Here is a 12,622-nt window from a genome sequence, read left to right as displayed (position 1 = left end):
AATGCTGCCCAACTTTCAGGTAAGGAAGCAAAACCAAAGGGAGAGGCAGCTGGAATGCTGTACAGAACCACATCAAAACTGCAACATTTTGAGTTCTAACCATAAACCTGATGTTGATAAGTTCCTTTGAGTCAACTGGGAATGACTTAAGCAATTTTCTTGGCAAGACTCATTCAAATGCTTGCCTTGCTTTCCACTTGAGAGACTGTGGCTAGCCCAAGGTCACCCAGTGGGTTTCCATGACTAAGGAAGGATTTGAACCCTGGCCTTTCAGAATCCCAAACCAACACTTAAACCACTGCATCAGACCAGCTCTTACCTATAAGCTACCTTGACTGTATTTCGTACAAGCATAAAATCAAGGATCAGTTAGTCAATCAACAAGGGAAAGGATGGTAGACTTTTAAAAACCAGAGCATACAATAAACTCCCTACAAATGGATGGTACAAAATTCTCACCAGCGTTCTCCCTGTATTTAGTAGAAACCCTGGAAAAGGGACATGCTGAACCAGTGACACCCCTGGGGCATTTCCAAGCAGAACACCCTGATCTTGGGCCTTATCCTGGCAGGGAGCCACAATCTCCACCCCAGTCCCTCCAGGAACACTATGCTCCTCACCGGAAGGGAGTAATGCCCAATGACAACATGGAAGGGCTCCTAGGACCTTGCAGCCTGCAGAACTGTCACCATCATCCCAACCTGATTCTTCTCCTTGGACCCCCATCAACCCGTTCCCCATTGCCAAGACGAAATCAGGGGTCTTAGTTTTATTCTTAGTTCCCAACTCAAGTAGAACCATCAAGACAAACTCAAGGATTCAAAGGTTTTAGTAGTTGCGTTGGGAGTAGCAAATAGGATCTGGGCCCAACAGCCCTTTTTATATGCATGTATTCATATGCATGCATGTTTTATATGCATGTATGTTTTCATATGCATTATATACATGCAAATTTTTAATATACATGTTTAATATACATGTTTTAATATGCATACATGTTTTCATATGCATGTATTGATATGCATACATATATTTATCTGTATGTTTCATCTGCATGTGTGTTTTTATATGTATATATTTGTATGCATGTATGTTTTTATATGCATGTACTGCTTAACCCCAACATTTCTAGGTCCTTTGAGTACTTAAATCAGGGGTGGGGAAAATACAGCTCATAAGGCCATGTGGTGCCCATGAATCCCACTTGTACAGCCTCTGAAGCTGTCAAAAGGCCTCCAAAGAACATCTAGTCTGATTTTTCAGACTGGTTATTTGGGTGATTTTTTTACCTCCCCCCCAAAGAGCCCAAAAATATCTGCCTTCAAACACTGAGGTTAGCTTGCTTGCTTGTTGTTGTTGTCTGCCTTGAAGTCGTTTCCATTTTATGGCAACCCTATCACAGGTTTTTCTTGGCAAAATTGGTTCAGAGGGGGTTTGCCATTGCCACTGGGTGAGCTTGAGCAAGTCACACTCTCTCAGCCTCCTCTGAATAAATCTTGTCTAGAAAGTCCTCCAATAGGATCACCACAAATTGGAGTCAACTTGAAGTTATTGTTGTGTGCCTTCAAGTCATTTACAATTTATGATGAACCTAAGATGAACCTATAATGGGGTTTTCTTGGCAAAATTTGTTCAGAGAAGGTTTGTCATTGCCTTCCCCTGAGGCTGAGAGAATGTGACTCATCTAAGATCACCCAGTGGATTTTATGACTGAGCAGGGAATCGAACTCTGGTCTGCAGAATCATAGTCCAACACTCAAGCCATCACGCCACACTGGCTCTGTAGCCACTGAAATACTTTCCCACCACAATCCATCCCATTTTAAAGCCACCTAAGCTGGTGGCCATACAAAAAATGAGTGACAACAAATGCCCAACACTAAGTTTCCTTTTGGGACAACCCCCCCCCCTTCAGAAACCCCCATCCAACATGGACTTCTGGGAGTTGATATTTTTAAAAAAGGATTTTTTAGCTCTGCAAATGCTCCAACCTAGTAATTCTACACTGTGAAAATAAGTGCTTTTATTTGCCTACCCACAGTTCACAACTGGGTGTACCCCTTTTGTGTTACTCGAACCCAGCAAGGAGCAAAACAAACATCTACCTTGGATTCTGCAACCACCAGCCATTGTATGCACCTCCACCCCACTCCACTCCCCATCGCCCTTTTCACCCCATGAACTAAACTCCAAATCTTAAACAGAACAGGACACACAGAACTAACACAGAACACAGAATATGTTTGCAGAGTATGGAAGAGTCCCACAGAATAATTCATTGTGCCGAATGAGAGAATCTGTGCAACTCCAAAACTTGCCCAGTTGCGGGAAACAGTCTGGCATCCACACACCCCAAAATGTCACACGTTCACAAAGATTACAAATAGGAGTGGTGGTGCTACTGTTTTAAACCCTTTTTTTAAAAATGGTCTTTTATTCTTTTAAGGCATGTGCCTAGTCCCAGTTTTGGGGGGAAAGCAGGATACAAATAAATATTATTTGTATATATTCATTTGTATTTGTATTATTGTGCAGATGCCAGCCACAGATGCTGGCGAAACGTCAGGAATAAACTCTTCTCGAACATGGCCACAGAGCCTAAAAACCCCACAAAGAACTAATAATAATAATAATCACTGGCTCAATTGGTGAGGGCATGAGAGAAAGCCGCCTTGGTGGCTGCTCCTGGCCTTTGGAACTCTCTTCTGCAGGAGGCTGGCAGGCAAAGAACATCATCATCATCATCATCATCATCATCATCATCATCATCATCATCTCCAGACAACCCCCTTGTCTCCATCCTGGCTTCCCTTTTCCGTGCATTCTCACCTTGGGGTCCTTCTCATAGTAGTACTGCTGGGTGCGAATCCACCGGCCCACCAGGTGATCGCGCACGGTGTGTGCCAAGGCGAAATAGTAATCACGCGTGGTGGCCACATTGCGGTCCTTGACCAGGGTGAAGTGGAGGTGCCGGTTGAAGCCCTTCTTCAGCTCTGCCACGTTCTCTACACCCACGATGCCACGGATGCTGATCTGCTTACGCTTCTCCTGGTCGGTTAGAGGGCGAGACATGGCTGCAGAGGCTGGAGAGAAAAACACCGGGGAGACCCTATTATTATTATTGCTGTTGTTGTTGTTGTGTGCCTTCCAGTGGTTTCCAAGTTATGGCAACCCTAAGGCAAATTATCATGGAGTTTTCTTGGCTGGATTGATTCAGAGGTTTGCCATTGCCATCCCCTGAGGCTGAGAGAATGTGACTTGTCCAAGGTCACCCAGTGGGTTTCATGGCCAAGCTGGGAATCAAACCCTGATTTCCAGTTGTAAACCACTACACCACACTGCCTTTCTATTATCATCAACAATATTATTACTTTCATCATCATCATCATCATCATCATCACCACCACTTATATGTTTCCTTTCCCCCAAGATGGGATCTAAGGCAGCTTCCAAAAACAGTAGATTAGACTTATTTACAATCATTTTTTAAAAAAACAATTAAAATTCCCATCATCATCATCATCATCATCATCATCATCATCATCATCATGATGTTATTTAGTTATATCCCACCTTTCTCCAATTATAGAGACTCAAGGCGGCAAGCAGCAAACTTAAAACAATTCAATTTGAAAACAGTGAAAAGCATTATAATGTATAAATACGAAATTTAAAAACCAATTAAATCAGTTATGCATTAAAATGTAAAATGTGTTAAAATTATGTACAAACCATAAAATCTGATGTGAAGTTGAGGGCTTTCACGGCTGGAGTCCATAGGTTTTTTTGTGGGTTTTTCAGGCTATGTGGACCTGTTCTGGAAAACCTTCACGAACACAGCCACATAGCCTGAACAACCCCCCCCCCCCCAAAAAAAAAAAAACCCTTAAAATCTGAATTTACACAGCATTAAAGTCTGAATTACACATCAAATACCTTATTTAAAAATAAGTAACATGCACAAATAAATAAAAGCCTTTCCTGGTTAACCATTAAAGCCTGCTTGAACAAAAAAATCTTTGTCTGCTGGCAGAAGGAAGGGAGTTCCTAGAGTTGGGAGCAGCCACCAAGAAGGCCTTCTCTTGTGTTCTCACCCAAAGAAACTGTGATGCTGGTGGGAATGAGAAAAAGCCTTTCCCTGAAGATCTTAGGACTCTGCTATTCAACATCTTTATCAATGACAGAATTGGGAGCATACTTATCAAATTTGCAGATGACACCAAATTAGGAGGAATAGCTAATACTCCAGAGGACAGGATCAAAATTCAAAATGACCTGAATAGACTAGAAAGCTGGGCCACAGCTAACAAAATGAAATTAAACAGGGAGAAATGTAAGGTACTGCACTTAGGGCGGAAAAATGAAATGCACAGATATACGACAGGCAACACCTGGCTGAAAGAGACTACATGTGAAAGGGATCTAGGAGTCCAAGTAGACCACAAGTTGAACATGAGTCAACAGCGCAATGCGGCAGCTAAAAAGGCCAATGCAATTTTAGGCTGCATCAATAAAAGTGTCTAGATCAAGAGAAGTAATAGTGCCACTGTATTCTACTCTGGTCAGGCCCCACCTGGAATATTGTGCCCAGTTCTGGGCACCACAATTCAAAAAGGACATTGAGAAACTGGAGCGTGTCCAAAGGAGGGTGACTAAAATGGTGAAGGGTCTGGAAACCAAGCCCTATGAGGAACGACTCAGGGAGTTGGGGATGTTTAGCCTGGAGAAAAGAAGATTAAGAGGTGACATGATAGCCCTGTTTAAATATTTGAAGGGATGTCACTGAGGAGGGAGCAAGCTTGTTTTTTGCTGCTCCAGAGACTAGAACCCAGAGAAATGGATGCAAGCTCCAGGAAAAGAGATTCCAGCTCAACATCAGAAGGAACGTCTTGACAGTAAGGGCTGTTTGACTGTGGAACACACTTCCTTGGAGTGTAGTGTAGTCTGCTTCATTGGAGGTCTTTCAAAAGAGTCTGGATGGCCATCTGTCGTGGATGCTTTGATTGAGAGTTCCTGCATGGCAGAATGGGGTTAGTCTGGATGGCCTCTGAGTTCTCTTCCAACTCTAGGGTTCTATGATTCTATTCTATGTTTCTGGCAGATTCATATGGGGAGGTATGGTCTTCCAGAAAGTCTGGATCTATGATGTATAGGACTCCCTAGGTTGCAATCCTTGCTTTGAACTGTGCCTGGAAACTATGCTACAAGGTCAACCATGATGAGCGCTTGGTGAAGCTGTTTCAACAAGGGAGTTCTATGCTCCCCATAATTAGCCCTGGTTCCCATTTTAACTGCAGCGTTTTGAACCCAATGAAATTTCTGAACAGTCTCCAAGGGCAGCCCCACATACAGTGTGTTATGGTAGTCCAAACAGAATATAATCAAGGCATCCCACCATAGCCAGATCTAACATCTTGATGAATGGGTACTACTGATACACTAGTTTTAACTCTGCAAATGCATTATAGCTGCAACGTTTTCAATCCAATGAAGTTTCTAAACAGTTTCCAAGGGCAGCCCCACGTAGGGTGAATTAGGGAAGTCCAAATGGAATGTAATTGAGGCATCTGACATCTCGGTGAATGGGCACAGCTGGCGCACTAGTTTGAACTCTGCAAATGCACTCCTGCAGAAACCTGGGCATCCAGACTCAAGAGCCAGGAGGATCCATTTCACAGGGAGCGTAACCCCATTCAGCAGAGTCCCTATTCCCTGATCTGCCTTTCAAGCAAATTGGTACAGACAACAACAAAGCTGCCAGGCGGGCACTGACCTCCAACAGCCAGCTAGCCCTGGCCTCCATTCCTGCTCTCTTCTTTGGGGCTGAGCTGATTGATCAAAGGGAGAACTTGGGTGCCAGTGGAAGAGTTTAATGGTGCACCCAAGGGAGCCAAACCAGGCACTGCCACTTTCTAAGAGAACAGGCAAGCCACAGACTGGTTATTTCTGTCTCTGCTGAAGTCAAAGGCACAGACGCAAATGTATGCCACCCTTCTCAGGCGACAGAAGCGAAACCTCTGTTTGAGCACCTTTTTTAGGCTGGCCTCCAAAAGTCCCAAGAATGTGCAAAGTTTGGAGAGCCAAAGGTCTATTTGTCAGGCCAGGTTCTGGAAGGGTTTTGTTCTGCAGGTATGATTATTGCATTCATTTATGCGTGTTGTGTATTATGTGTCCTCAAGTCATTTTGGCAGACCTATCATGGGGTTTTCTTGGCCAGGTTGGTTCAGAGGAGGTTTGCCCTTGCCTTTCCTCTGAGGATGAGAGTGTGTGACTTGCCCCATGGTCACCCAGCGGGAATCGAACCCTGGTCTCCAGAGTCATCGTTCAACACTCAAACCACTGTGCTGTTTATATCCTGCCCTTTTCCCAGCCTTGGGACTCTGGGCAGCTAATATTCAAGAAACATCTAGAACATATACTCCACATAGTTACAGCTGCCAGAATCTCTTTCACGAAAAAGTGGAGAAGTTCCCAAATCCCGACAATAGATGACTGCCTAAACAAAACCTTAGATATGCTTGAAATGGATAAACTTACAATTTTATTAAAGGATAAAGCATGAAAGGATGACAATTGGGATATAATAATGAACTACTGTAAAGAAAGATGGTCCCAGGTTGATGAAGAGAAAAGAACACTGTCAATAGTTAGTATTGGTAGGAAATAACCGATATTAATGATTTGGGAAAGCTTTGATAGAATGATAACCATATTTAAAAATCACACCAAATGATATAATGATAACCATGTTTAAAAAGCATGCCAAAATATTTAGACATATAGATACAAAATAATTAATAGTGTACTCTTTAAGATCAATGGATAAGATTTATACAATTGGAAATGTTGCAATGTTATGACAATGTAAATTATGGAAGAAGAATCTGAACTATATATAGATATAGATATATATTAGAAGGATGTATCACTCTATAATTTGAAGACATTTAAAAAGTTGAAAATATCATGATGTGAACAAATATGTAAAAGAGAAATGTGTTAGAATATGTTTCAGATGAAAATCAATAAAAATATATATATTTAAAATTACATTGCTAACAAATCTGCAAAAGCTGCAATACAGTTAAAACTATCAACAGAACTGAAAGTGACTTAAAGGAATTTTTTTTTTTGTTAACTGCCATCATGTCAACTTTGGCTTAAGGTGACCTTATGAAGGAGAGACCTACAAGCTCTAGATCCGATTCAGAGACATTGACTGCATCTGCACTGCAGTTTGACGCTGCTTGAATTGCCATGGTGCCATGCTATAGAAGTCTGGGATGAGTAGTTTGCTGTGGCACTAGAGCCCTTTGAGAGAGAAGGCTAAATGTCTCACAAAACTGCAAATCCCGGAATTTAATGGCAGTTAAAGTGGTGTCAAACTGCATTGTTTCTGCAATGTAGATGCAGCCATGAGCCAGGGTGGCATCGTGGTTTGAGGGTTGGACTACAAATCCAGAGACCAGAGCTTGATTCCCAGCTTGGCTATGACACCCGCTGGGTGTCCTTGGGCAAGTCACTCTCTCTCAGCCTCAGGGGAAGGCCATGTCAAACTGCTTCTGAACAAATGTTGCCAAGAAAGCCCCAGGACAGGTTCGCCTCCGGAAACAACTTGAAGCCACACAACCACAGCAACAATAATAAACATTATTATTATTATTATTATTATTATTATTATCATCATCATCATCATCATCATCACAATAATTTCAGCTTGCAAACCACCTTGACTCCCAATTTGGGGAAAAGGCAATTTTTATTAAATGAATAATAATAAATTGAGGAGGAGGAGGAGTTATTTCAGGCTTGCATTCAAGTTTTAATTTTTCTCTCTGTCTCAATTGCTTCCGCTGATTGAAGCCTGGCCGTTTCCTCCTTCCTCAGGCCTGCCTTTTTGTCTATTGCACAAGACCAGTATGTGCTTTAAAATAAAAACACAACGCGGGGTGGAACACGCCTTTCTCCTCCTTTTCCTTTTCTCCCCTGTGCCAACGTCCGCAAGATGCCAACTGGGTCCAAACCCACTCTTTTCATTCCCCATCACATCTCTCTGAATCTTCTGCTGTCTCTGAACATGATCAGAACATAAACTAGAAAAGGACAAACATTTCCAAGTGGTGGGATCTGTAGTTTTGACTGTGGGCAAGGGGGCAGCAACAAGAAGGCGGCATTGCCTCCCAAGTAAGAATTATGTCTCTCCAAATGAAATATTCCTTTGGCAGAAAGGGAGAGGCTGAAAATAGTTCACACTTACAATTCCGTTTTGTTTATTCATTGGATTTATTTTACTGCCTTCTTTGCTTGCTTATATCCTGCCTTTCTTCCAAAATGGGATTCAAGGTGGCTTCCCCAGAACTGCGACTTTTCTTTAGATATTGGAAACCATTTTCCTAAATGCTCCAGTGAAGTTTTCAGAGACTGAAATTTAGGAACCAGAGGAATAGTTCATTGGAAAATTCTCTCCTGCTTTTCTCTCTCCATTATATACCATGCAAACTTACTTCTGAGTAAACTTGGTCTGGTGGACCGTACCGCAAGGGTGTCATTTGCCCCACTTTGTCACATTTCGCACCTGTTTCCCAGCCTTGGGTTAGTGAACCTTGCCTTCTTCTCCAATGACTTCAGCTGGGCTTGAATGGGTTTTTGCATTGCCTGAACCTGCAAATGCTACCCTGTAAGATTTACCTGAGGCATGGATTGCATCCCCACTGCAGAAATAATCCAGTTTGGCACCCCTTTGACTGCCATAGCTCCATGCGATGGGATTCTGGGAATCGTAGTCCATTGTGGAACCAGAGCAAAGCCAGTGCTAGGAACCAGGTGTGAAATGTCACAAAGTGGGCCAAACAACACCCCTGTCGGGTGGTCCACCAAACTAAGTTTACTGTAGAAGGTCGTTTGCCATTGCCTTACCCTGAGGCTGAGAAAGTGCGACTTTGACTTATAGCGACCGGATGCAGGGGAGACCTCCAAGTCGCCCTGTTCTGCTCAGGTTTTGCAAACTGTTGGTGTAATGTAAAGCTGGTGTAATGATCTGGGCGTTGGATTTGGAGACTTGGAGGCCAGGGCTTGAATCCTGACTCAGCCACGTAAACCCACCAGGTGACCCTGGACAAGTCCCACTCTCTCAGCCTCAGAGGATGGCAATGCAACCCTCCTCTGAAGAATCTTGCCAAGAAAACCCCAGGATAGGTTTGCTATAAGTTGAATACGACTTGAAAGCACACAAGAACTTTCCAGTGAGTTGAAAGGGACTTCCTGCATGACATTGCAACTCTGCAACCCATAAGCAAAAGCCAGCTGTTGGTCCTGATTCAAGCAAGACCCCTTGAATCCAGACTCAAGTACCAAAGAGTAGAAAGGGTCCCCTCAAAGGTCATCCAATCCAACCCTGAGAGGCGTCCATCTCACTGATGCTTCAAGGCTCCAGTTAAGAGGAAATCCACACTTCTAGGAATTCATTCCATGGCTGAGCAGCAATGTCATTGTACTTAGTTACATAAATCGACACTTAAGTAAATCCCACTGATTAAATAGGTCTACTTGAACAGGGCCTAGCACTTAGATTTCCTTTCCCATGAGATTCTGTTAGGGCTTAAGGCCAACCAAAGCCCCAAGGAAGCACCGCTTCGCAGGAATGGAAACAAGGGTGCAGCTGCACTATAGAAATCGTGCAGTTTGACACCACTTTAAGGGCTGCAGCTCCAGCCCATGGGATCCTGGGATCTGTAGTTTCGCAACAGTCCTTTTTTCCCTTCTCTGCGGAGCAAGACTGGTTTGTTGTTCTTGTGTGCCTTCAAGTCATTTCTGACCCATGGAGAACCTCTCCTGAGATTTCCTCAGAGGAGGTTTGCCAATGCTATGGAATCCTGGGGGTTTTGTACTTTGGTGAGACATTTGGCCTCCTCTGTCAGAGAGTTATGGTGCCACAGCAAACTACACATCCCAGGATCCCATAGCACTGAGCCAGGGCAGTTTAAGGCGGCGTCAAACCGGATCATTTCTGCAGTGTGGATGCAGCTTTAGCCAGTTACACTGTCTCTGCCTCAGAGGAGGGCAGCATGGCCAAACACACACACACACACACACAGAAAATCTCTGAAGAAAGTTGTAGTTTTATAAGTCAAACAAAGACTTCAAGGCCACCAAGAGGAGGCGAGGGACCTTGGAAAACTACAGATCCCAACGAGTTGGAAACGAGCCGGAGGCGCGCAACAAAGTAGCCACAAAGAAGCATCCGAGCTCTCTCTGACAAAAGTAGGCCGAGCTGCCCCCAAACTACAAATCCCCTCCCTTAGAAAAGTACGCATCCCAGAACTCCATAGCAGCTAAAGCGGGCTCAAAGTGGGTTTGGCAGCGCTTTAACTCCTTTCTGGCTCAAGGCTATGGAATTCTGGGAGTTGGAGTTTGTTGTGGCAACAGAGCGCTCTGGGCCCCACAACAAACTCCAACTCCCAGAATTCCATAGCCTTGAGCCAGACAACAAGTTAAAGCGCTGCCAAACCGGGTTATTTTTCCAGTGCGGACGCAGTCCTAGCCCCTCATCCCCAGCAGGGAGCTACCTCTGGCGCTGGATCCTCTTCCTTCCTTCCTTCCTTCCTTCCTCGCTTGCTTCCTTGCTTGCTGGCCTTCTTCCTTCGCTTGGCTGCCCAGAGGCCCCTTTCTTCGGACCAGCCCCGGAAAAAAAGGCCACCCGCCCGCCCTCCTGGCTTTATAGGGCTGCCATTCGCCAGGGCGGGTGTCCCTCAGCCTCCAAGGCCCGCCCCCAAGGCCCGGGATGGGACAAGGCAGGCTTTGCAGGCTTGCATGCCTCGGACTGCAGCTCCCACACTCCCCCACCTGGGGCTTTGCAAGCTGGAGAGTGACCCTATTAACCAGAGGAATGGTGGGAGCTGTCATCCCAAATGGGACTTTTTGCAAGCTATGTTGGCTGGACACGCTATAGGGAAATGTTTTTTTTTGGACTGCAGCTCCCAGAATCCCCTACCTAGTGCATGTTTTTTTTGCAAGCTGGAGGATGAAGCCTAGGAAGTGTCATCCCAAAAGGAATGTTGAGCAAGCTGGAACCAGGCTGGCTGGAGAAGCTGCAGGGACATGACCCTTTTGGGATTGTAGGTCCCAGCATCCCCTACCTAGTGCATTATTTATATATTTTTGGCAAGCTGGAGGATGAAACCTGGGAGGTGTCATCCCCAGAGGAACTTTTTCCAAGCTGAGAGTGGGTTGGATGGAGAAGCTGCAGAGAAATCACCTTTTTGGATTGTAGGTCCCATCATCCCATACCTAGAGCATTTTTTTGCAAGCTGGAGGATGAAGCCTGGGAGGTGTCATCCCAAAAGGGACTTTTTCCAAGCTGAGGGTTGGTTGGCTGGAGAAGCTGCAGAGAAATGACCTACTTGGACTCTAACTCCCAGAATCCTCTGCCCAGCACAGTTAGAAGAAAGCTTGGCATTCAGTAATGTCATCCCAAAAGGGACTTTTTGGAAGCTGGGGCTACGTTGGCTGTAGAAGGTGCAGAGAAATCACCTTTTTGGATTGCAGGTCCCAGCATCCCCTACCTAGTGTACTTTTTGGAAGCTGGAGACTGAAGCCTGGGAGGTGTCATCCCAAAAGGAATTTTTTCCAAGCTGGAGCTACGTTGGCTGGAGAAGCTGCAGAGAAATGACCTACTTAGACTCTAACTCCCAGAATTCTCTGTGCAGCACAGTTAGAAGGAAGTTTGGCATTCAGTAATGTCATCCCAAAAGGGACTTTTTGCAAGCTGGGGCTACGTTGGCTGGAGAAGCTGCAGAGACATGACCTTTTTGGAATGCAGCTCCCAGAAGCCCCTGGCTAGTGCATGTGTTTGCAAGTTTGAGAATGAAGCCTGGGAGTTGTCATCCCAAAAGGAACTTTTAGCAAGATGGGGGTGGGTTGGCTGGAGAAGATGCAGAGACATGACCTTTTTGGACTCTAATTCCCAGAATCCTCTGCCCAGTATAGGTAGAAGGAAGCTTGTCATTCAGTAATAAAAGCAAGTGTCATCCAAAAATGGACCTTTTTGCAAGCTAGGGGTGGGTTGGCTGGGGGATTCTGGAAGCTGCAGTGAAATTACTTTTTTGCACTGCAGCTCCCAGAATCCCCTCCCTTGTACTTCTTTTTATTTTTTGCAACTTGGAGAGTGGTCCCACTAGCCGGAGAAACCTGGGAGTATCATCCAAAAAGGAACCTTTTTGCAAGCTGGGGCTAGGTTGGCTGGAGAAGCTGCAGAGAAATGACCTTTTGGGACTGCAGCTCCCAGAATCCCCCAGCTAGTGCATGTTTTTGCAAGCTTAAGGGTGGCCCCTCTAGCCAGAGAATGAAGCCTGGGAGGTGTCATCTTTTCGCAAGCTAGGGGTGGGTTGGCTGGAGGGTTCAGGAAGCTGCCAAGAAATGACCTTTTGGGACTGCAGCTCCCAGGATCCCCCACCTGGTGCATTTTTTTTCCAAGGTAAGATCAAAATGAATTTAATAATAATAATAAATTAAGATGGAGGAGAAGGACAAGTGGTTGCAGGCTTGTAACATGTCTGCACTTGGCTAAAGTTACAAGCCTAGACCCACTTCTCATTCTCCTTCATTTATTATTATTCAATGCATT

General features: G+C 44.7%; 1 protein-coding gene across 1 annotated transcript in view; it reads right to left on the bottom strand.

The window, feature by feature from the left end:
- The window catches only part of LOC149315297 (glycogen phosphorylase, liver form), a 66,393-nt gene extending 55,709 nt beyond the window's left edge, over nucleotides 1–10,684 (bottom strand). The window contains exons 1-2 of the mRNA XM_089522909.1: nucleotides 10,566–10,684; nucleotides 2,830–3,083 (exon numbers count right to left, since the gene is read on the bottom strand). Of these exons, the coding sequence (XP_089379035.1) occupies nucleotides 2,830–3,072 (243 nt within the window). The 5' untranslated portion in view covers nucleotides 3,073–3,083; nucleotides 10,566–10,684. The remainder of the gene's footprint in view (nucleotides 1–2,829; nucleotides 3,084–10,565) is intronic.
- Nucleotides 10,685–12,622: the final 1,938 nt, after the last annotated feature.

The sequence above is a fragment of the Sceloporus occidentalis genome, unplaced genomic scaffold (genome assembly GCF_023333645.1).
Source record: "Sceloporus occidentalis isolate IW3139 unplaced genomic scaffold, rSceOcc1.0.p SCAF_4, whole genome shotgun sequence".
Classification (NCBI taxonomy): Eukaryota; Metazoa; Chordata; class Lepidosauria; order Squamata; family Phrynosomatidae; genus Sceloporus; species Sceloporus occidentalis.
Note: the sequence above shows the minus strand (reverse complement) of the source record. Positions and strands in the feature narration are given on the sequence as shown.